We start from the raw sequence: 24,973 nt of genomic DNA, 5'->3' as shown, positions 1-24,973 counted from the left end.
TTTCCTCCTCTCGAGCTCAGGCACCTTGGCCTTTCGTCGTTAAGTATCTAACTTGCGGACAAGCTCGATGTTGTACCATCTGGACGCGTTGACTGAGGGCTTCCTTCGGGTGTCTCATCTGTGGAGGTCGACGACCTCAGACACTCTTCCATCCTTGAGAAGAGTTTGTTTGTGCCCAAGGACAGAAACTTGACAGCTGCTGTGCGGAGGAAATCGACTTCCGGTTTCACTCCTCCAAGGCGCTTTCTTCCAGACTCTGCAGGGCTCCAGCGCCCTTTTCTTTCAACCACGTCGGCCTAAGTTATCGGCTACGACAACTGGGACAAGGTGTCCAATTGCAGTTTCCTCCTGTCAGGAACAGATGGCACGGGAGACTCCCCCGGGGGGGCATAGTCCTAAAAGGAGTTCACGAACTCTAGGATTGCAGGTTTTTCGCTGGGAGGATGCTTAAGGTTACTCATCCGAATGACAGCTTCCCTATGCCCATTCCCGCATAATCTCTGTGATTAGCCAAGGATATCGCGCCTGCCGTCTCTGTCAGCGAATTCAGTGTCTCTGAACCTCTATGCCATAGCGTCAGCAGAGTTGCCCGGTTGGGCAGAATGATCCATACCTTAGGCGAAGGTCTTCCTTAGGATCATCGACGGCTTCACCCCCGGCCCCCTCAGTCGATCCTTTCTTGTAAGGGAGGATCTGAAAGGGGATGTCCGTAGTCGACCTCTCAGCCCTGATCAAGTTTGTCGAACAAACTTCGGCCAGCGTAGACCAGCAGAATCGATCAGACTGGTAACGAGGCGACAGGACTCCTTAAACCCTGGATCGGAAGGACGGGTACTTTCAGTTTCCATTCCATCCATCTTCCAGGGTGCTCGTCGAATTCAGCCTAGACTGCAAGTATTCCTGCTTATGATGCAGTGTGGCTATCCCGCCGTGGCATAGCAGGTTTGTTTCCCCAGAGAACTCTCCCTGCCTTCCTCTTGGCCGCTCAGGTGCAGGCTTCCGCCTCCTCTGCTGTTTGGAGGGCTGGTCAACTCCGGTAGGCTCGGGTTCGACCTTCTTCAGCACCGGGACAAGCTTCCGGATGCTTACCATGAGTGTGGGCTCATGGTATTTTGCTTGGAGCCTTCTCTTCCTCTGCCTCAACATCTGGAGTATCTGGCCATGATATTGAGTCAATGGCCTTACCACGTTGGAAACTCCGCTTCTCGTCCGTCCAGCGAGGTTATGCAACGTCGGTACTTGGATGGGTGACCACCTGGGGACGCCAGATTCTGTTACCACATCCTCCGAGCCTTCCTTTCGGTTGACTGTGGCAAGACTGAGGAGAGTCGCAGTACCTATTCTCAGTCAAGCAGAGCTTTCAGCCCTACCTTGGAACGTTTCCTAGTTCTCCTTTCCTCATTGACCCGTCTATAGTCCGAACGGTCGCCTCAGGATAAGTTCCATGTGGGGCGATCCAAGTTCCGGTGGCTTCAGGCAATGTTTAACCGGACTCCCTGGCCCTATGGGACCAGCGGAACTATTAGACCTGCAATGGGTGTTGTCCTATGGAGCCTCTTGATGGTAGTGGATATTCTCGTCCTTTCCCCACATTCTTGATGCGGTTCTCGGACTCGTCAAAGGAAAGGGGGGGGGGGGGCATGTTCCGGTCCAGGCCTATGGTCAAGACCTGAAGGATACCTGTCCATCATTCAGGCAGGCTTAGGGGCCTTAGTCTGGCCCCTCTACAGATCCTACAGCTCCTGCCGAGTCGCCCCGTGCCCGTCGACTTCATGATTCTGGCGTATTCTAACCAGCAGGGGACGCATTTTCACACCTTCACATCTTGCAGTAGAGATACCGGGATGATTGAGATTCTCTCAATACCACCATCGGCTCTCTCATTCCAGGCAGGGGAATGTTCTCTCAGACTATCCGAGCAGAGCCTCGTAGAGAGAGTGTACCTGGGGGTCTTTGACCTTGGGTAACCAGCAAGTGCTGGTCTGGGGGACCTGATCGCGACAGCTTGGAACCTCAAGCTTCCGCTATTCTTCCCCCCAGTCTCAGACCCCGAGACTCTGGCAAGATGCATTCCGGTGATGGTGGGACAACTTCGACGCCTGCGTCTTCCCTCCTTTTTGTCTGTGGACAATGGGTCTCAACAAGACCAGGTTGTCTGTCAACCTTTCAATGGGAGAGCTCCTCTGGGACTATGCGCAGAACGGTTTCTGGACCCTCTGCTTCCCCTGACGGAACTCCCGGGAGAGCTTCTCCCACGGCGCAAACTACTCAAGCAACCACCCTGCGACATCTCTCCCGAACCGGGGCGTCGCTTCGGCTTCATGCCTGGAGACACTACGCTTCCTCCTCAAGAAGAGACAACCCGCTACAGTCGCGGTACGGAGGTCGCGTCATCTGCGATAGTCATCCACAGGGGTCTCCCAGGCAAAGTGAAGAGTCTAAGGTGGTTGGTGCCATGGGAGATATACCTCTTCCCTTGAGGCCTCTTCTCCAGCAATAACGGTCTTATTGCCTTTCGGCGGGAGGAAACTCCTTTCCGCTCTCGGCAATGAAGCCTGTCGCTCAGCCTTTCCCTGACCTTCAGGCTTAAAGGAATAACTTTTTCCTGCCCGCTGGATCTATCCTCGCTCATGCGAAGCTACGATCGTCCCTGCCCTAGTCGGAGGAAGACCTCCAACTTGGAGCATGGCTCGGACTTTTAGTCCTTTAAGAGATCTTTTCAAGACCCTTTACGACAGGCCTCGGATTGTATTCCGCCTTGGGTCTCCTGCTCACTCTGGCCACGACCAGTGTGTAAGCAATCTTCTTGGTCTCTTACGACTCCCCCCTTTCTAAGGAAGAGGGGAAGGCAACATTCAGGCTCGCTCCTGAGTTGTTGGCTAGACTCAGAATCTGGAGGTCCCGGCCCTTCGGTCCGATTCATTCAAGATTTCGAGTCTCCATTCTGTATCTGATGTCCCAAGACCTTCTCTTTCTTGCCAGTAAAGGAATGGAGAGGTTAGCGCTGGGAACAGCTGCAGTTTGTCCTCAGTTGCAGCCGATTTGGGAGCACAAGGAGGACATGGGGGGAGAGTCACCAGTATACCTCTTCAGCCCGGACTCAAGGACATTCATCTCGACCTGTCTCCAGACCCTCCCCCGTCACGTCGCCCTACAGCACGATGTTGGATACATCGCAACGTCCCTCGCCTTCGAGTAATACTACTCTGTGACGCAGGTGCTACAAGCTGGAGTCTGGAAGCGTCTAATGACCTTCGCAGCCCGCTTCCTGCAGGGCGTGACCCACAGGAGTCTCGATACGTTTTCTATCGCTCTGTGGTGGCTACACAACAGCTGGTCTAACCTCAGGCTCCTTTTTGGACAGGTAGCAGAAGGTTGAGGGCATTGTTATCAGGTTTTAGTCTGCATGAACGAAAGAAGTATGTCTGGCCCTTACTTCTTTCTTCATCATCCCCTCTACGGGGAAGCAGCATCCTGGTCTCTGCATAGCTGACCTCGAACCTCTGCAGGTAAACCATGCTTCCTTGTGTTCCGAGTATTGAGTCAATACTGTCGCGTCCCCCATACCCTGACGAGGTGGTATTGGGAACGTCCTAGCCCAGAGTTCCTTCTGGAACTCCAGGTCAACTGCCTAGGACGGGTCACACTTCTTCCTTCACACACAAGCTTACGTAGGCCACATGGTTCCTTGCGGAGCAAGGAACTTTTGAGGTGCAGGGACTCCTTTTCTCGAGTGCGACTCACTCGGATTCTGAGTCCCCGGGTAAAGCCAAAGCCAGTATGGCTGGGGACTTTCCACCCTTACTAAGGGGTAAGTCACCCAATGTAAATAGCGTGGTTTGTATTTCGGTTACGGAACAAATGACAAATTCGAAGATAATTTGTATTTTTCCTAACCATACAAACCTTAGCTATTTACACATATTTGCCCGCCAGCCCTGTCCCCCAAGACAAGTCCTACCTCTAAGTGAAAGTGAGTATTCACCTGTGTGTGAAGGGGAGGAGGGGTAGCTAGCTACCACTCCCCTACCCCCCCGCTAACTAGCGCGGGGGTAATACACCCTCGTTAAATTCTAATGGCTCGCCATTTCAGCTACGCTAAAAGGTAACCCTTTGTAAATAGCTAAGGTTTGTATGGTTAGGAAAAATACAAATTATCTTCGAATTTGTCATTTTTAATCTCGACTCTTGCCTGGTTGTTTTTTCTTTTTGTGACCGCCGGGTAAATATGTTTGAAAGTTTATTTCATTATGGAAATGTCAGTTTAATATTTTATAAAAATATTTTGTTACAGTTTATATAGCAAGTACTAGAGACGATTTTGCTTTCTCATTCAAGCCCGTGGCAGAAGAATGCTGCCTCGTCTTTCAGGGCGAATGCAGCCTCGTCTATCAGGGCGAATGCTGCCTCAGCTTTCAGGGAGAGTGCAGCCTCGTCTTTCAGGACGAATGCAGCCTCGTCTTTCAGGGCGAATGCAGCCTCGTCTTTCAGGACGAATGCAGCCTCGTCTTTCAGGGCGAATGCTGCCTCGTCTTTCAGGACGAATGCAGCCTCGTCTTTCAGGGCGAATGCTGCCTCGTCTTTCAGGACGAATGCAGCCTCGTCTTTCAGGGCGAATGCAGCCTCGTCTTTCAGGACGAATGCAGCCTCGTCTTTCAGGGCGAATGCTGCCTCGTCTTTCAGGACTAATGCAGCCTCGTCTTTCAGGGCGAATGCAGCCTCGTCTTTCAGGGCGAATGCAGCCTCGTCTTTCTGGGCGAATGCAGCCTCGTCTTTCAGGGCGAATGCGGCCTCGTCTTTCAGGACTAATGCAGCCTCGTCTTTCAGGGCGAATGCAGCCTCATCTCGTCTTTCAGGACGAATGCAGCCTCGTCTTTCGGGGCGAGGGCAGCCTCGTCTTTCGGGGCGAGGGCAGCCTCGTCTTTCGGGGCGAGGGCAGCCTCGTCTTTCGGGGCGAGGGCAGCCTCGTCTTTCGGGGCGAGGGCAGCCTCGTCTTTCGGGGAGAGGGCAGCCTCGTCTTTCGGGACGAGGGCAGCTTGTCCTTTCGGGGCGACGCCACGTCTTATAAAATCTTTGTCAAGGATGACTTTAGTGATCACTTTTCTCCTGTTGAATTGTTTGAGGTTAACAGAAGGAGAGGATCCTAAGTTCTGTTGCTCCATGTTCCCCACCCTCTGAGTTTTCACGTGGTCATTAATGGAGCTTTAAGAATATATTAATTTTTGTTTCTTAGAACAGAAACCTTTGATGACTAACAACAGTAGGGGCCAGACTTTGCTACTTCTGGCGAGCCTGGGAGAGGAGAGGAGCAGACCTTTGGTCCGTGTTTTTACTAAGGATGGATGCGAAATCTTTTTCCGAGTGAATCCTCCTTTGTTAGTTACTCCGATAAGACTTCTGCCTAACCGACTTTGCAACTTCAATGTCTCTCTCTTGGGAGAGGGAGTCTTTTGTCCGGTCCTGGACGTAAATGCTCTTTACACCTTCGTTCAGAAGTCAAAGTTCTCCATGGAGACATCAAAATCTTTGGAGAAGAGGGGAGCAGACCTTTGGTCAGTCCTTCCTCTGAAGGAGGATTACTTTTTCCTTTTATAGGGAAACCTCCTTTAGTTTTTAACTACAACGATTCTCTCTCCCAGTTCTAGAGAGGAGTCTAAGTGGCAGGCTATGCAATCAAACTTTATCTGAGGTTTGTTTACAAGGAAAAACGGTTGTAGAATGGGTCAGTTTCGGGCGTGTGTTTTGGTCTCAGCTCCGCCCCTCTCATGTTCACGTAACTTTTGCTTTATGTAGCGGAATACTGCTCTCTGGAGAAATCAGAGCGTCCCTGTATCTGGATTTTTAGATATCGTTGAGCCTATCAAATAATTAGGTCTTCCTGTCGACAAGAAGAGTCTCTTCTGACACCAGGATGCTCAGCACCTTGTCTCTTAGAACGTTCAGCGTCTCGCTCTGTTAACCTCTCGGCTCCACGTCTTACAGGACTTTTGGCACCACGTCTTACAGGACTATCGGCGCCACGTCTTACAGGACGATCGGCGCCTCGTCTTTCAGGACGCTCGACGTCGAAGTTCTAGCATGAGGCATGACTTTGAACATGAGAATCTAGGACTTCGTGATGACACTAGTCGAATCGTGTGTCGAGATCAAGGACGCCTTCGTTCTGATTTCTTGGATCTAGAAAGGAGGTTTGTTCTAGGGCAAGAAACTTCGGGGCAAACATGCTCAGCAGGAAGAGGCTTGTTTTTCCCTCAGAATGGTCTCTCAACCCGCAAGTCTGTCAGTCTCTGGATGTTGTGGGGCAGACCTGTAACAGACCTTTTTGCCTCCAACTGGAAGAAGAGGATCCCCTACTGCTGCTCCCTAGTCCCGGACGAGGAAGCTGTAGCAGTGGACTCCTTCTTAATGGATTGGACGGGGGTGGACATGTTTGCGTTGCCCCCGTTCGAGATCATCAATCTGGTCTTCAGGAAATTCGCTCTCCTCGATTCGGGGCGAACGATCCTAGCGGCTCTATTCTGGCCTGCTAGGGAATGGTTTTCGGAAGTGATGAGCATGTTGATGGACTTCCCAAGAAGACTTCGGCAAGTCCAGATCTTCTCAAACAACCCCACTTCGAGAGGTATCATCTTACCCCCCTTGCTCTCAACTGACTTCCTTCAGACTGACTAGAAGCTTGTCAGATCTCGAGGCTTTTCGGCACAGGCGACGAAATCTATCGCCAGAGCAAGGAGGATCTCTTCACAAAGAGTCTACCAATCTAGGTGGGAGACCTTTAGAGCTTGGTGCAGGCGGCACAAGTTTCCTCATCCACTACCTCTCTGAGCCAGATTGCAGACTTCTTCTTGTACCTCAGACAGGATGCTAAGCTGGCTGTATCTACCATCAATGGATACAGCAGTACGCTCTCCGCCGTCTTTAGGCATAGAGGCCTAGAGTTGTCCCAAAATCAAGGTTTGCAGGACCTCATTGGGTCTTTTCAGACGACGTAATAGGTACTCTTAAACCTGGATGTGGTGTTTAAGTTTCTGTGCTCCAAGAAATTTGAACCTATCTCGCTAGCCTCTCTTCAAGTTGTAGCGAAGAAAACCCTCTCCCTTATGACTCTAGCGAATGCCAAGAGGTCAGCGAAGTCCAGGCGATTGGGAAGAGGGTGAGCTTCAATTAGGATAGGGCAGTTTGTGCCTTAAGGTTCATCTTTCTCGTAAAGAGCGAGAACCCTTCGTAACCCTGTCCTACGACGTTTGATGTCATTAACCTCACTAACCTAGTGGGTCGAGAGAAGGAAAGACTCCTCTGCCCAGTTAGGTCCCTCAAGTTTTTTTTTTTGGCTCACACTATGAACGTGAGCTGTGCATCCAACTTGTTATGGTGTTCAGTGAAAGATCCGCCAAAAACCCCTGTCTAAGTATGCTTTGTCCTTTTTCCTGAGGGAGAAAATTAGGGAAGCCCACCTTTTATGTGAGGAGGAACACTTCGCCCTGTTGAAATTACGGGCTCACGAAGTGAGAGCCATTGCTACCTCTCTGGCATATCAGGAATATATGTTAGTTAGGCTATTCATGGATGCAATTTTCTGGAGGAGCAACTCTGTCTTCGCTTCTCATTAACTTAGAGAGGTGAGAGTAGACTTTGGCAAGCGTTATACCTTGGGCCCATACATAGCTGCGGTTTCTGTATTAGGCTAAGGAGTTAATAACCCCACTCAACCTTGGTTTATATGCATGTATGAGGGTTTGTGTTTTTATGATAGTCTGAGGACTTCGTCTTGTGGTGCGGTTCCCTCAGTCTAGATAGATAGTTTATGTCTATGTTGCAGGGTTAGGTGGTTAGTTTTAGTAAGGTTGCAGTTTTTATTATATGGGGCGAAGGTAGTTTCTGAAGTCTAGCCAAGTTGTTGGTCTTATCCCTTTGACAGACTCGATTGAGTTTTTTGCAGCATTGCAGGTTTACTCCTGGATAAACTCTCCTAAGGGAAAGCCACTCTAAAGGCTGTACCTTTGAATCAGCTACCTTAGCAGGCAAGGAATCAAGGTGTTTTTATCTCCTACAACTCTTTTGTTGTTTCCCCAACGATGGTTACTGTCTGTTTCCCTCCTCCAAATGTGTGAATCAGCTATATATATATAACTGCCAGGTAAGTACTATTCATAAAAATGGAGTTTTTATGATAAAACAAAGTTTTATGAATACTTACCTGGCAGTTATATATATATTCGAAGGCCCACCCACCTCCCCTCAGGAAACAGGTCGGGCATAGATGAACTGAAGTCTTGGACACGGGAATGATTCCTTGGACCACCCTGTGACGGGTGTTACCACCTACCTCCCAACCACCACAAGGCGGTTGCCTCGTTTGGAAAAGGCTGCCGATTTAGAGATATCAGCTATATACTGTATATATATAACTGCCAGGTAAGTATTCATAAAACTTTGTTTTATCATAAAAACTCCATTTTTATCGGATGAAGTTCTCTCTGAAGAGGAAGTTGATGATCCCCTTTCGACTAATGTGCATTTGGGGATCCTGTCGGAAGAGGAAGAGCCTTGAAATGTCCAACAATCCCTTGATTTTAAGAAAATTATGAATGTTTTTAGAGAAGTTTTTCCAGCTCATTTTGTGACTGCTGCTCCACGTTCGCCGCCTTCAGAATTTACTTTAGGCAGGACTACTTCAACCCCTTCTTATACGAAGTTAGTGCTCTCGATCTTCTAAGAGGGCCATGCGCTTGCTGGGAGACTGGTTTGAAACCAAGAGAAGTCTTGGAAAGTCTTCCTTTGCTTTTCCTCCTTCTAAACTAGGTTCTCGTTCAGGCGTCTGGTATGACACGGGAGAAGTTCTCGGCTTGGGAGTGCCTGCCTCTGCCCAGGGAGACTTCTCAAGCCTGGTAGACTCTCCTCATCGTCTAGCCATGAGACGCTCCAAGATTTTGTGGACTTCTTCAGAGCTTGACCATCTGCTTAAAGGAGTCTTTCGGGCGTTTGAAGTTTTTAATTTTTTGGATTGGTCGTTGGGGGCCTTAAGTAAGAAGGTGTCTCCTTCTAACAATGATGCTGCCATACAGATTATGTCCTGTATGGTCAAGGCTATAAGGGACGGTTCTAACGAACTTGCGGCTGTTTTTACTGCAGGAGTTTTAAAGAAGAGTGAGTCATTGTGCTCATTCCTTTCTTTGGGAGTTACTCCGTGCCAGAAGTCGGAGCTCCTTTTTGCTCCTTTATCACGTGCTCTGTTTCCTCAAGATCTTATCAAAGATATAGCGTCATCTCTTGCGTTGAAGGATACGCATGATTTAGTTGCCAAAACAGCTCGGAAAGTTTTGCCATCATCTTTTTCCAGTAACAAACCCAAGTTAGATACGCCTGCTTCCAGATTTATTCCTCCCTTTCGTGGCAGAGCCTCCAACAGAGGCACCTCTCGTTCTGACGGAAGACGAGGTAAGAGAAGGGGGGCCAGATTCAGCTGTGGCAGAGTCTGACTGCCCACAGCTTCAGACAGCAGTAGGGGCCAGACTGACGAACTTCTGGCAAGCATGGGAGAGAAAGGGAGCGGACCAATGGGCTGTCCTTTTATTGAAGGAGGGTTACAAAATCCCTTTTGTACGGAAACCTCCTCTTGTACAAATTCCAATAGACCTCTCTCCCAGGTATCGAGAGGAAGTAAAGAGACAGGCCTTACAACATCAGGTGTCTCTTTTGTTAGAGAAGGGGGCGGTGGTGAAGGTCTTGGACCATCAATCCCCAGGCTTTTACAACCATCTCTTCCTGGTTCCGAAGAACACAGGAGGTTGGAGTTCAGTGCTAAATGTGAGTGCACTCAATGTGTTCATTTTAAAAACAAAGTTCACGATGGAAACATCCAAATCTGTTCTAGCAGCAGTAAGGGAAGGCGACTGGATGGTCTCTCTCGACCTCCAGGACGCTTACTTCCATATCCCGATCCACCCAACCTTTCAACGTTATCTAAGGTTCATGTACGGGAAAGAATTGTACCAGTTTCGAGCTCTATGCATCGGCCTCAGCCCTGCTCCGCTAATTTTTACAAGGCTCATGCGGAATGTAGTGAGCTTCCTACATTCGTCAGGGATCAAAGCCTCCCTTTATTTAGACGACTGGTTAATCAGGGCGTCGTCATTAAACCGCTGTCTGAAGGATCTCATATGGACATTGGACCTAGCCAAAGAATTAGGTCTTCTTGTGAACAAAGAGAAGTCACAACTGACTCCGTCCTCGACTATTCTCTATTTGGGGATGGAGATATGGAGTCGAGTTTTTGGGATTTTCCATCGCCCACAAGGTTAGAGCAAGGTCTGTTAAAAATTCATCAATTTCAGAAGAAGAGCAGTTGTTCTGTAAGAGTATGGATGAGCCTCTTGGGAACTCTATCATCACTGGAACAGTTTGTCTCCCTGGGAAGGCTCAACCTTCGCCCTCTCCAGTTTCATCTCAACCAACATTGGAACAAGGAGAAGGGCTTGGAGGCGATTTCCATTCCACTCACGAACTCAGTCAAGACGTGCCTGAATTGGTGGGACGACAACCTCAGACGTCCGGAGGGTCTCTCGCTTGCCCCCAAGAACCCAGACCATGTGTTGTACTCAGACGCCTCGGACTTGGGTTGGGGAGCAACTCTAGACAGACTAGAATGCTCAGGTCTTTGGTCCAAAGATCAGGAGGGGCTTCATATAAATCACAAGGAGCTTCTGGCGGTTCATCTGGCCTTGAAAAGTTTCGAAAGTCTGATTCGGAACAAGGTGGTGCAGGTGAACGCGGACAATACCACGGCGTTAGCCTACATCTCAAAGCAAGGAGGGACCCACTCGCACTCCCTTGTCGTAACCGCAAGGGATCTAGTTTGGTCAAGGGAAAGAAACATCTCCCTTCTTACGAGATTTGTTCAAGGAGAAAAGAATGTGATAGCAGACTGCCTCAGCAGAAGAAGACAAGTCATCTCCATGGAATGGACGCTTCACCAGGAAGTGTGTGAAAAACTATGGAGGATTTGGGGTCGACCTACCGTAGACCTGTTCGCGACATTGTTGACGAAGAGGCTTCCTGCTTACTGCTCTCCAGTCCCAGATCTAGAGGCAGTCCACATAGACGCGTTCTTACTGGACTGGTCTCACCTGGAAATTTATGCTTTTCCTCCCTTCAAGATCCTTCACAAGGTTCTTCAGAAGTTCGCCTCTCACGAAGGGACCAGTTTGATGTTGGTTGCTCCCCTCTGGCCCTCAAGGCAATGGTTCACCGAGGTACATCAATGGCTGGTGGACGTTCCAAGAAGTTTACCATTGCGGATGGATCTCCTTCGTCAATCTCATATAAAAAGATTCTATCAAAGCCTCCCCGCGCTTCGTCTAACTGCCTTCAGACTATCGAAAGACTCTCTAGAGCTCGATGGTTTTCGAAGGAGGCACCTAGAGCAATTGCGAGGGCAAGGAGATCCTCTACCATCAGGATCTACCAATCCAAATGGGAGGTATTTCGAGATTGGTGCAAGTCCACCTCTGTTTCCTCATCCGATACCACTGTAGCACAGATCGCGGACTTCCTGCTTCATCTTAGAAATAACTGTATCCTTTCTACCTCGACTATTAAAGGCTACAGAAGCATGTTAGCTGCAGTGTTTAGACACAGAAACATGGATTTGTCTAACAATAGAGATCTTTAAGACCTTCTCAAGTCTTTCGAGACTTCCAAGGAGCGTCAAATTATTACTCCAGCTTGGAACTTGGATGTGGTCCTTAAGTTTCTCATGTCTGAGAGATTTGAACCTCTACACTCAGCGTCTCTCAAAGACCTTACTCTCTTTTTAGTGAGCCTTGCTACTGCAAAGACAGTTAGTGAAGTGCATGCCTTCAGCAAGAATATCAGCTTCTACTCCAATAAGGCAGTATGCTCTTTACAGCTTGGTTTCTTGGCCAAAAATGAGCGACCATCTCATCCATGGCCTAAATCTTTTGAGATTCCCAACCTGTTGTATGTAGTTGGTGATGAAATTGAAAGAGTCTTGTGCCCTGTAAGAGCTCTAAAATTTTATCTGGACAGAACCAAAACGTTACGAGGTAATTCAGAGGCTTTATGGAGTTCGGTCAAAAAGCCCTCCTTACCAATGTCGAAAAACGCCTAGTCATATTTTGTTAGACTTTTAATTAGAAAGGCGCACACTCACTTAAGTGAGAATGACCTGAGATTATTGAAAGTTAAAACTCATGAAGTCAGAGCAGTGGCAACGTCAGTGGCTTTCAAGCAAAATAGATCCCTTAGAAGTATTATAGACGCAACCTCTTGGAGGAGTAAATCTGTGTTCACTTCACATTATTTAAAGAATGTCCAGACTCTTTATGAGGACTGCTACACGTTGGGACCATTCGTAGCAGCGAGTGCAGTAGTGGGTGAAGGTTCTACCACTACATTCCCTTAATCCCAATACCTTTTTTCTTCTCTTGAAACTATTGTTTTTTGGGGGTTGTATGTGGAGACTGAGATAGTCTTCCGCAATCTTTTGATTTGGCGGGTGGTCAAACTTGTTTCTTGAGAGCGCCCAGGTAAATGGTATTGTTGAGGTCCTGTTATAGGGGTGTTCACCCCAGATATGACAGCTCCTAGAGATCTTTCAGCCCCCTGAGTGGATCGCTGGGCTTCATAAGGATAGCGGACTAATGAGGCAGAGTATCATCAAAGTCAGCTTCCTTTTCAGGTACTAATACTTAAGTTTGTTTTATTGTCAAAACTCTTGAGCTATATATTCCTACAATGTTTAATGCTGGTCTCTTACCCTCCACCAAGGGTGTGAATCAGCTATATATATATCCACCGGCTAAGTTAAATATTTAAAGTGATATTTTCATATTAAAATAAAGTTTTGAATATACTTACCCGGTGGATATATATAATTCAATGCCCTCCCTTCCGCCCCTCTAGAGACCCTACGGGCTGAGAAGAACTGGAGAATTTGGGAATAGTGATGGTATCCTGCCGAGTGGTGGCGGTAGTGTACACCCAGCAACCCAACACCGTGATCGCCCGCGAGTTTTGAATCTGCCGACCATCGGAGACGTTAGCTATATGTATATCCACCGGGTAAGTATATTCAAAAATTTATTTTGATATGAAAATATCATATTTACATATACTGTAAAAGGCGACTCACTACACGAAAAATTCACTTCACGAAACCCTTACGGAACCAATTAATTTTGTGTTGTGAGGCATCACTGTATATGATATTTAACACCTAATTGCCCATACATTATGACATCATATCTTTGTGAGAATATAGGTTCTTCCATCTACCAGCAGACAGAAACTTAGCCCAACCCATGAGAATCTGTTCTCAGGTGTTGGGTGATAGGAATTAACACTCGCCTCAATCAGGTCTGAGTGTATTAACATCATGGGATTTTAAACCAGCCAGTATTTTTATAAGGGCTCCTTCCCTCCTAAGGATGAGGGATTGTATTTGTGTAGGAACTAATCACAGATTCTAAAAGTAATTTTGTTTTTCCTAACTATACAAACCTGAGTCCATCAAGTTTGACCTCCTGCCTCAACCACCCCGCAAGCCTTAGGCGAAGGTCAAAGTGGCTGGCTACTCAGTTTACTAGCTGGGAGTCCGGGCTTCTTTGCCACCCGCCAGTAAATACTGACACCTTGTTATAAATTGTAACAGCCAAATTCCAGCCAAGGTGAAATCATGCTAATATTAAAGGACTCAAGTTTGTATAGTTAGGAAAATTATAAATAAATTGTAAAATTTGTGATTTTCAGAATTTTTTCTCTGTTTGTGTCATGAAACTCTTGTTGTATTTGTTCCTTCACGAATGCAAACCTTTGTCATCCTTTAATAGAAGTAAGCTTTCAGCACAGCCAGATTCAGCTGTTAAAATTTATAATGGGGCTTCCATAGTTACTGCCAGGTGGTGGTGAAGCCCTTCCGACTTGACAGACCACTTAGCTCTCACTTTTTCAACCACCAAATAGTCCAGATGTACTTCCTGTTTCCTGAGCTGACTGTTTTAATCTTATAATTTTTTTTTTGTTAATGCTAATATTTAACGTGACAGATTGGTTGACTAATAGATACTTTTGTTACAAGGTAATACAATACCCGTACAGTAAAATACAATGCTCATGACAAATTTTATATCAGGAATATTATAAAGATTTTTTAACCTTATAAATCATCATTTTATACTACAGGTATCTGATGTCTCATAATTTAAACTTAATTTTATTTCAGTTGTAAAAATAGTTATATCTTGAAGCGATTCTTGACCAATATGGAAGACGAAACAGGACGATTGTGGTGGGATGTTACTAGCTTCTATCAACCCCCACAAGATTGCCCTTATGGTGTGATGCTATTGAATGAAGCTTTAGACCATAAGAATCTAAACTTCTTTATGCATATATGGAAAAAAGGTACAATACACTATACTGTAATTTTCTTGAGAATAAAATGAAGGTGGAGAAAACTCAAAGTAAAAATTGTATGAAGGTGGTGGTGTTGGTGATGATCAAATAAGAATTGTTCTGTTACTCTATACTAACCTTCGTTATTTATAGGGATATACTTTTGGCGTAGCTGAAAGACTAGCCATAAGGCCTTTGGCGAGGGATAACCACCCCAAGGGATGTGTGGTAGCCAGCTACCCCACTCACTCACACACCTGGGCTGAGCACCCATTCTGCTTTTGGCTCGGTAGATTTCAGTCATTGCTGCTCTCTCCCTCCATTGCCTTGACTTCTCATTTGACTTGAAAAGATTCTTGAATAAATTCTTTAATACAGGGACGCGTTATAAGTCGATATTGACGTATGTCTAACTCAAAAAGTGAAGTTTCCTTAAATTTATTTAGTTGCGTTATGATTTGTCAATCATCCAAGTCATATTTTATCAATATTTTCTTACTGTTAATCATTATTTAATTTTCTTGTCCCATAGGATATCATATGCTCTAATAAAGCATTGTTGTATTCTATTTTTCAATTTCAGAAATCAGCAAAATCCAACATTTTTGTTTACCTTTGGTTGTGATCAGCTGTGCTGTTGATCTGAAGGTCCTGCTACCGTATCAATATAATGCGCACTTATGGATGGCATATTGTTTATGTAATTTCTTAATTTATGTGAAATATACTCATGATGAATATTACATCAGCACCAGTATGTTACAGGGTATTATAGTTTTCATATATTGTAGTTTGTTTATAGCCATTATTATTAATCATACAAATATGTTCTCTCTCTTTTTCTTTGTGTATGTATGTGTGGGCGTGCATGTGTACGGCTAGTTCATTTCTAAAGCTTCGCACAGTATTTAGATTTTAGTTCATTATTAAACTTTCGTATTGCACTAAAAATTATTGTTTAATTTTGGTTTATTATAGCATGTTTGTATGCTATTTTTCAGTTTCCGGAGCATTTCAATATTCAACAATTACTTTGGCTTTACTTTTGGTAGGCATCAGCTGATGACAAGATCACGCTACCGTACTGCAATTATGCGCACATAGCGTTGTTTATATAATTTTCTCAATCAAAATATCTTCATAATAAATATTACAGCAGCATTAATTATCATATGAAAAGCGCGCGCTCTCTCTCTCTCTCTCTCTCTCTCTCTCTCTCTCTCTCTCTCTCTCTCTCTCTCTCTCTCTCTCTTTTTTTTTTTTAATTCACTATTACATCTACACATTTCTTTTGACATTATTAGAAATTCTTTGTATCATTACTCAAATTTTCAATTAGCCTATGGGAATACTGTAATAGTAACGCTTTGAAAGGAAATCCCTTATTTTGCCACTCGCCTTCCACCAGAAATATGATGTCATCAGACTTTTTTTCTTAATTTTTTGTTGAGTAGTACTATTCTCATAACTACTGATACAGACCACTAAAACACTTGATATCGTTACTCTGTGTTTTGATGATGGGAATATTGTAAGAAGATTACGTGGTAACACACCGAAAGGAAATCATATGGTTTGACGAAGATGATGATCCTGCCCCACGAGAAAAACGTGGTTTTGTTGCCAGCAAGGGCTGGTTCGAGAAATTCAAGAGGATGTTTGGCCTTTACAGCATTCCTTTGTATGGGGAGGCTGCCTCAGCAGACCAAGAGGTAGCTCTTCATTAGGTCGAGGACGAGTTCCCGAAATTAATTAAAGAAGGTGGCTATCTCACGGAGCAGGTGATCAATATGGATAAGACTGGCCTCTTCTGGAAGAGGATGCCGTCCCAGACGTTCCTTTACAAGGATGAAGTGAAGAAGCCAGGGTTTAAGGCCCACAAAGATCGCGTCACTCTCCTCATGTGCGGGAATGCCGCGGGCTTCATTCTCAAGCCCGGCTTAATTTACAAGTCCATGAATCCTTTGGCTTTGATAAACAAAAACAGACTTGCTGCCCGTCTATTGGATGAGTAATAGAAAGGCATGGATAATCAAAGCTCTCACACTCGACTGGTTCGTGAACTGCTTTATCCCAGAGGTAAAGCTGTACCTCGCAGAGAATGTGCTGCCCTTTAAGGTCCTCCTCTTGATGGGCAGTGCTGGCAGACATGCAACGGATCTGCATTATGACGGGGTCCAAGTGGAGTTCCTGCCCCTCAACACCACTTCCCTCATACAACCAATGGATCAGGGGGTCATTCGGGCCTTCAAGGCCCTCTACACAAGGTCCACGATGGAGGGCCTCATCTCCTCCATCGACGAAGACGACGAGGACTTCAGCCTCAAGAGATATTGGCGGGAATACAACATTGCAACATATCTGGCTAACATTCAGAAAGCTCTTAATGAGATGAAATAGCAATCATTGAATGCAAGTTGGAGAAAATTGTGGCCAGACGTTGTTCATGACTATGAGGGATTTATGCCAGACGAAGTTCACCACTCCGCCGTAGATAAGGCCGTGAGGCTGGCATGGTTAGTAGCCAACGAAGGTTTCTCTGACATGACGACGGATGACGTCAAATCACTGATCGAGTGCCACTCGGAGCCCCTAACTGACAAGGACCTTGTCGAAATGACAAGGTCAGCAAGTGAGGAAGAAGAAGAGGCAGCCGATGTTGGCGACGACACCGAAGCCGAAGAACATGGCCTTACCTTGGACAACCTGCAAGAGCTCTGCAACATGGCACGGGCTCTGCAACAAATGGCGCAGGATAATATGGTCAGAGCCATCAAATTTAGTATCCGTATTGACGGTTGTAATGGCATTGCTCAGATGAAAAAGCAACGTCAACAACTTATCATGATGTTCCTAGTGCGCCAAAAACCTTCTGCAGAAGCATCAGATACTCCTCCTGCTGCCTCTCCGGCTTCCCACTGAGCCACTACGCCGCCTCCTGCAGTTTTTCCAGCTCTATCGGAAGCTGTCGTTGACAATACACCGCCTCTTATCAACTGACGATGAGGCGTCACCTGAGGAGCAGTAAAGCTCTCATTAACATGTGCAGTAAATCATCTTCATCACCTCCATCATACTGCACAGGTGTTTCATCGTTATTAATCAAGATCATCATCATTTATCAAGATCATCGTCATTGTTAGAGGTGAGTTACATATCTTGTTATAAGAATAAAAGAGTTCTAAAAACATATCTACTGTATATACACGTATTATTATTATTATTATTATTATTACTATCCAAGCTACAACCCTAGTTGGAAAAGCAAGAGGCTATAAGCCCAGGGGCTCCAACAGGGAAAAATAGCCCAGTGAGGAAAGGAAATAAGGAAATAAATAAATGAAGAGAACAAATTAACAATAAATCATTCTAAAATAAGTAACAACCTCAAAACAGACATGTCATATATAAACTATTAACAACATCAAAAACAAATACTGTATGTCATAAATAAACTATAAAAAGACTCATGTCCGCCAGGTCAACAAAAAAGCATTTGCTCCAACTTTGAACTTTTGAAGTTCTACTGATTCAACCACCCGATTAGGAAGATCATTCCACAACTTGGTAACAGCTGAAATAAAACTTCTAGAGTACTGCGTAGTATTGAGCCTCGTGATGGAGAAGACCTGGCTATTAGAATTAACTGCCTGCCTAGTATTACGAACAGGATAGAATTGTCCTGGGAGATCTGAATGTAAAGGATGGTCAGAGTTATGAAAAATCTTATGCAACATGCATAATGAACTAATTGAACGACGGTGCCAGAGATTAATATCTAGATCAGGAATAAGAAATTTAATAGACCGTAAGTTTCTGTCCAACAAATTAAGATGAGAATCAGCAGCTGAAGACCAGACAGGAGAACAATACTCAAAACAAGGTAGAATGAAAGAATTAAAACACTTCTTCAGAATAGATTGATCACCGAAAATCTTGAAAGACTTTCTCAATAAGCCTATTTTTTGTGCAATTGAAGAAGACACAGACCTTATATGTTTCTCAAAAGTAAATTTACTGTCGAGAATCACACCTAAAATTTTGAAAGAGTCATACATATTTAAAGAAACATTATCAATACTGAGATCCGGATGTTGAGGAGCCACCGTCCTTGACCTACTTACAATCATACTTTGAGTTTTGTTAGGATTCAACTTCATACCCCATAATTTGCACCATGCACTAATTCTGTCTAAATCTCTATTAAGGGATTCACGAACCCTAGATCTACATTCAGGGGATGGAATTGATGCAAAGAGAGTAGCATCATCTGCATATGCAACAAGCTTGTTTTCTAGGCCAAACCATATGTCATGTGTATATAGTATGAAAAGTAATGGGCCAAGAACACTACCCTGTGGAACACCGGATATCACATTCCTATAATCACTATGGTGCCCATCAGCAACAACTCTTTGAGATCTATTACTTAAAAAATCAATAATAATGCTAAGAAACGACCCACCCACTCCCAACTGTTTCAGTTTGAAAACAAGGGCCTCATGATTAACACGGTCAAAGGCAGCACTAAAATCAAGGCCAATCATACGAACTTCCCGACCACAATCAAGGGATTTCTGTACAGCATTGGAGATTGTGAGAAGGGCATCACATGCTCCAAGGCCTTTACGAAAACCAAATTGCAAACTAGGGAGTAGATGATTACCTTCAGCAAACCTATTAAGACGTTTTGCCAGAAGACGTTCAAAAACTTTAGATAATATGGGAGTTATGGAAATTGGGCGTAATCAGTGGGATTTGAGCCACCACAAACACATTTACATAGAGGAGTAACATTACCAATTCTCCAACTAGTGCTAAAAGCTCCTCTTCTTGCTAACTTGCGCAAAATAACAGATAACTTTGGAGCTAAGAAATCTGCTGTCTTTATAAAAAACAAAGGAAAAATACCATTTGGGTCTACACCTCCATAAGCATCAAGGTCCACCAACAGAGCTTTAATCTCACGAGATCGAAAAGCTAAACTAGTTAGTTTAGCCTCAGGAAAACAGGAATGAGGAAGTTCAAGTTTTTCATTACTCTGTTTACTGTCAAAAACATCAGCCAAAAGGGTTGCCTTTTCCTTTGGACAGTGAATGACTGAGCCATCTGGTTTAAGTAAAGGAGGAACTGTTGCATCTACACCAAAGAGTGCAGATTTAAGAGTAGACCACCATTTATGTTCCTGAGTTGTACCAGAAAGTGTTTCTTTTATGGTTAAATTGTACTCCTTTTCAGTTGAGGCATAGACTCTCTGAGCAAAAGCTCGAAGCTGAGTATAGTTGTTCCAGGTCAAATCTGATCTGTTACCCTTCCAAAGATGATAGGCCTCCTGTTTCTCCAAATAAGCACGTCTACAATCATCATTGAACCACGGTTTGTCCTTCACTCGGTACCTTAGCACACGAGAAGGGATACGCCTATCAATCATGTTGAATAGATTCTCATTCAAAGGGACAACAGGATCTACACTATTATATAATTGTGACCAATTCAAGCACAAAAGATCATGTAAAATCCCATTCCAGTCTGCTTGGGATTTCATATAAATTTTACAAGAATATGATATATCAGGGACAGGCTGCTCAGTCTTCACTAATAATGAAATCAAGGCATGATCAGATGTCCCGACGGGAGAACCAACCTTACTAGTTATAACCCCAGGGGAGTCAGTGTATACGAGGTCCAAGCAATTACCAGACCTGTGAGTAGCTTCATTTATGATTTGCTCACAGCCTGATTCAGAGGCAAAGTCTAAAGCTCTTAAGCCATGGTGATCGGTAGGAGAGATAGAACTTAACCACTCCCTATGGTGAGCATTAAAATCACCAACAAAGACAAAAGAAGCCTTTCTATCATCTTTTTGTATCTTAGCCATAATGATAAGAAGACAATCGAAGATAGAATCATCTATGTCTGGATTCCAGTAGATCGAACACAAATAAAAGTTGTTATGCCTTCCACAAACTTTTATTACCTGAATCTCATGACATCCACATTGATAGCAGGACTTATGAGAAGCAGGGTACTCGGTCCTAATATACACCGCCATTCCCCTGGCCCTAGGGATGGCATCACGTTTCAACATTATTGGCTTCTTAAAACCAGTTATAAGGAGCTCAGATGAGTGCCTCATATTAGAAACCAAAGTTTCTGAGCACAAAAGAATATCATACTGTCTGGACGCAACTGTAAGGTCTTGGATATTTGCATGAAGACCACGAATATTGCAATACAGAAGACGACATGTACATGTACACTTACACTCTATTTATATTATTTATGTATAATTGTAAATGTATATACAGTATACGTAATGTATTAAATACTGTATTTATATTACAGTATTTATACAGAACAGTACCGTACTTTATTTTATGTAAAGTATATAATTTATATTATCAATATATATTTACATGATTCTATAATGTTCTAATGATAACATATGCATTTATAGGGTTAATATACTCTTATTTAATTATATATACATGTACATAAAAAAAGGAACGTATTCCAAAAATAGGAGGGAACCTACATTGCGGTTTTTCACTTATCGCGGTCGGTTTTGGTCCCCATTAACCGCGATAGGTGAGGGATTACTGTATTTCATTTTCATAATGTGAAAGGAAATACACTATATTATTTTTAAGAAAATATTTATCCTATTAGTGTGCTTTCTTTAGACGACTATCAATCTATTAACAGAGATTAAATAAAACTAGCGTACAGTATAGTCAAATTTACACAACGTAGTGCACTAATACAGACCCACAAAATATTTTGTATCGTTACTTGATATTTCAATAATGGGAGTACTAATAGTAATCGTTAGCCTATTGGAAGGAAATCACTGCACTGCCCGGTCTCTTGCCGCCGGTAATATGTCACCAGACATATGATATGAACTCAACAGATATTAAAACTTTTCTTAATGTTCTTTTTATTAAAATTTCATACTGTGTCATATCAATAAAAGAAAATACTAATTTATCAAGATAAATCAGTTTATTGTTATACTATAAAATAGATTATTTCCAAGGAATTATTTGTCCTATTAGCATGCTATTTCCAATAGATTTGTAAAGTCATCACCCTGAAAAAATTGTCGTGAAGTCGAACAGTCATAAGTCGCATGTCCTTGCCGGCCTCATGCGCACTTGTCCTGGACCGGAGGGCCACTCTTGTGGTACCTTTATGTCCTCCGTTGAGACGAACCTTCACCACCTGTGTCCATTCTGTAAAGGCTGGCGGTCTGACTGGGACAACTCTTGTAATGAGTGCCAGGAGTGGTTTAGGCATAGGCACAAAAAGAAGACCAAGAGAGATTCTTTGCCTTCTGGGGCTTCCTCGAAGTAGAAGTAGTCTCGGACTTCTTCTTTGAACTCTGATCTCTTCCTGAAACTTCTGCTTGATCAGTCTCCCCTGGGGAACGACCGACTATTAGCACGAACCTATTAACTCCACTTCAACTTCGGCGATCGAGGGATAGTACTGTTTCTCCTGGAGAAACAGTTCTGCCCCTCCCCCTGGTAGCGCCTGCTCATTCTCTGATTGGTTTCAGGTTTGGCTGGTCCCTCGTCGAAGGAGCCATTACTTGAGCTCCTCCAACTATGTGCCGAAAGTAAGCAAACTCCTGCTTCTCGGAGGTAGATCCTTTGCCGCTCTATCTGCTTTGCCATCTCCTGCCAACGCCAAAGACAGCGCTCCCCCTTTGCTGAGCCGTCTCTTTTGGTGGGAGTGAAGCAGTGTGAGGCAAGTCTCTCTTGCGGGGGTCACCTCTTTCTTTCGCGAGTGAGAACCCCTGGAGAGTCTCTATTCCCGAGAAATTCTAGAGACCAGCGTGTCACCCTGAAGGCTACCTGCCTACGGGATGCCTGTCATCCAAGGGGGAAGATCGTAAGAGAAGGTTCTCCGCCCTTGAGAACCTGCCACACGACACTTTCACACAATCAGCAACATTCACTGTAAAGAAAGGCTTTACATATATAGAAAAACATTTTCATATAAATGAAAAGAAAATCATGAGATTTGGAAAAATAAGTCAAATGGACAGTAAGTTGAAGCTTGTTCTTACATTTGTGGGAGGTGTCCCACCTCTACAGTCGACCAGTACACCAAGAATTCTGTTGGAGAAGTCATCTTCTCCTCTAGCTGACCCCACATGTAAGTCTATGGTGTCCCCTCAGGAGCCCCTGTTATCTTCCATCTCTCCCCTGAAGTTGAACCGCAGGACTCATCCCAGATCAAGCTGACAACAGTACGGTCATCGAAGCGGAGACTCAGCATCGTCATTCCCACTCCTCTGCGAGTAGACTTTAACTTTCATCTCTCGAGCCAAGAATCTCTCTCTTAGAGAAGAATTTCTGGCAGGGTCTTCCCACCCCTCTCCTATCGAGATGGTTCCACCAGAACAACAACCAGTATCCAGACTTACGGGAGGATGTCTCTCCCTCAGCAGGTGAGGCACAAAAGGAAGATCGTTCATGCTAAAGTCTTTGGCAAGCACATCAAGACCATTGCAAGACGGTGCTAAACGATCATCTCCTAACCCTGCAGGGGCGTCAGTAAGTGACACCCATAATGCAAGGGATGGCCTCGACCCACCCCGAGATGTCTCATGTATGGATGACTTTGATGACGATGACAACCATCCTCCAAGAGCTGCTAGTCCGAACCTATTTGAGACAGAGGAGAAGGAGTCAGAGCATGCTTTCTGGCAGGTCTTGGCCTCCATGAGAACCATCAATGGGTTTTCTAACCCGCAGTGGCCCCTCAAGAGGGCAAAGACTCGGTCTTAGACCAGGTCTACGCCACTGTACTTAGGTGAACAACAAGTTCTTAATGGTGAGAAAGGTATTAAGCACTAAGGTTGGCAATTGTGCTTTGCCCCTCTTATTGAAGGTCAGCTGGCAGATGACCACCTGGGGACACCACCACAGATGTGGACTTCCTTGTACCTTGTGTCACTAAGGAAATGCCTCTTGGTCGTGGCTAAGAAAGGGATGCTATGGACATTGATGTACTTATCCAAGGATAGCTCCCGTTTTCTTGTCTTCGAGGAGATGCCCCATGACGGGTCCCCTCCTATGAGTTTGGATTATGCATTTCTTTCCAGCAAGGACAGAAAATTTGCAGCTCAACTAGCCATTCTTTTGAGAATACACTTTCTCTCTTTCTCCCACCAGTGGAAGTGTGAGGGCGATTCTTTCCTTACCTACGTGTTCCGAACATCCACTTGGACACCCGTCTCAGCCGTTATGTCTTTGGACAAAACGATGTGTTTTCATTTTCGTCTCCGAGCCTTTTCTCCAGTTCCGTCCTTTTCTCCTGGAACAGGTTAGAATTTTTCAAGCTCCGTTCGACGAGGAGAAGGCATACAGTTAAAAAGGCAGTTAGTTCACTTGACTTCTAGGGTGCGTTTGACCACTAGGACTCTTACTCATTTATTCCAGAATGGCGTCATCAAGGAAGTATCTTTAACCATCTAGCAGTTCTCATGAGAAGGTTAACTCTTAGTGTCAACCTAGTTTGTCAGAATTGGCTTCGTTCTCCAAAGACTTCAGTACAACGGACTGATCCTGACATTCAGTGGCTGACCTTCGTTACCACCAAGACTTCACCCCGAGTTTACCGAGATCGGAGGATTGAAGTAAATCTCGAGAGATAATCTGGCTTCCTAAATGTGGACAGGTACCCTTGGATGTGTTCATCGTCATCATTCAAAAGTTTTTTTTGCAGATCGACGGGATCCTAGGAGGAGGGTGACAGGAGTCTTCCCTTTACGAGAGACACTTTCCGGCACCGTTTCACTCGGGTTCATCAAGCCCACATTGAATTCCTTCGAATCCAGCCTCTTCTGGGGCACGAATAGGAGTAGGATCCCTCCTATTTTGCGGGTCTCTTTGAGACTTGGGTAGGCGATGGGCTGGAGCAGACGGTTGACAAATAAAATCTTCACCAAAGAGTCAACCTCGCCCCTTCCCCAGATTGAACTCTCCTCCCAGATGCATCAAAGAAAGGGGTGGGCCATGCTGTACCACTCGGCCTCCAGGCTCGGGTCAGAGTCCGAACAGTACTGTCTCTTAAACTTCCCAGAGATGAGGGCAACCTTCCTTCAGACAAGTGGTACTCCACTTCGAGTAGAACTCAGATTTGGGCTCCGGCTTGTATCTCAGACAACACCTGATGTCGACCTTCAACTTGAGCTAGAACTTGTGAATGGGAAACAGAGAGTGCAGACGAGAGGATTGCCTCTAGGTGCTGGAACTCTCCCCTCTGAGGGAGAATCCCTCCAACCAGTGGTCAACGATCTTCCTACTTGTAGGGAGAATCGCCAATTATGGCAGCAGATGTTACAGAAAAGACTTCCTTCACCCGTTGGTCTCCCTTCGGAGGATTCTTTCAAAGATGAGAGGGATTAGGATTAATCCACTCCCCTGCAGAAGGAGTTGTCCCTCCACCAGCCACTGTGCAACAATCTTCCTGCTTGCTGGAAGGATCGCAGACAGCGGCAACAAACGGTGGTCATCTTGCCCATCGGCCAGAGAATCTCCTTTTC

At 45.0% G+C, this 24,973-nt stretch overlaps 1 protein-coding gene across 3 annotated transcripts in view; it reads left to right on the top strand.

Annotated features, from left to right (window-relative positions):
- The window catches only part of LOC137657767 (thiamine pyrophosphokinase 1), a 360,313-nt gene that overhangs the window by 235,394 nt on the left and 99,946 nt on the right, over positions 1-24,973 (top strand). For all 3 annotated transcript variants that reach the window (XM_068392266.1, XM_068392265.1, XM_068392264.1), the window contains one exon: positions 14,243-14,424. In XM_068392266.1, the coding sequence (XP_068248367.1) occupies positions 14,283-14,424 (142 nt within the window). In that variant the 5' untranslated portion in view covers positions 14,243-14,282. The remainder of the gene's footprint in view (positions 1-14,242; positions 14,425-24,973) is intronic.

The sequence above is a fragment of the Palaemon carinicauda genome, chromosome 18, assembly GCF_036898095.1.
Source record: "Palaemon carinicauda isolate YSFRI2023 chromosome 18, ASM3689809v2, whole genome shotgun sequence".
Lineage (NCBI taxonomy): Eukaryota > Metazoa > Arthropoda > Malacostraca > Decapoda > Palaemonidae > Palaemon > Palaemon carinicauda.
The sequence above is the reverse complement of the archived record's forward strand: the minus strand, read 5'-3'. Positions and strand labels throughout refer to the sequence as shown.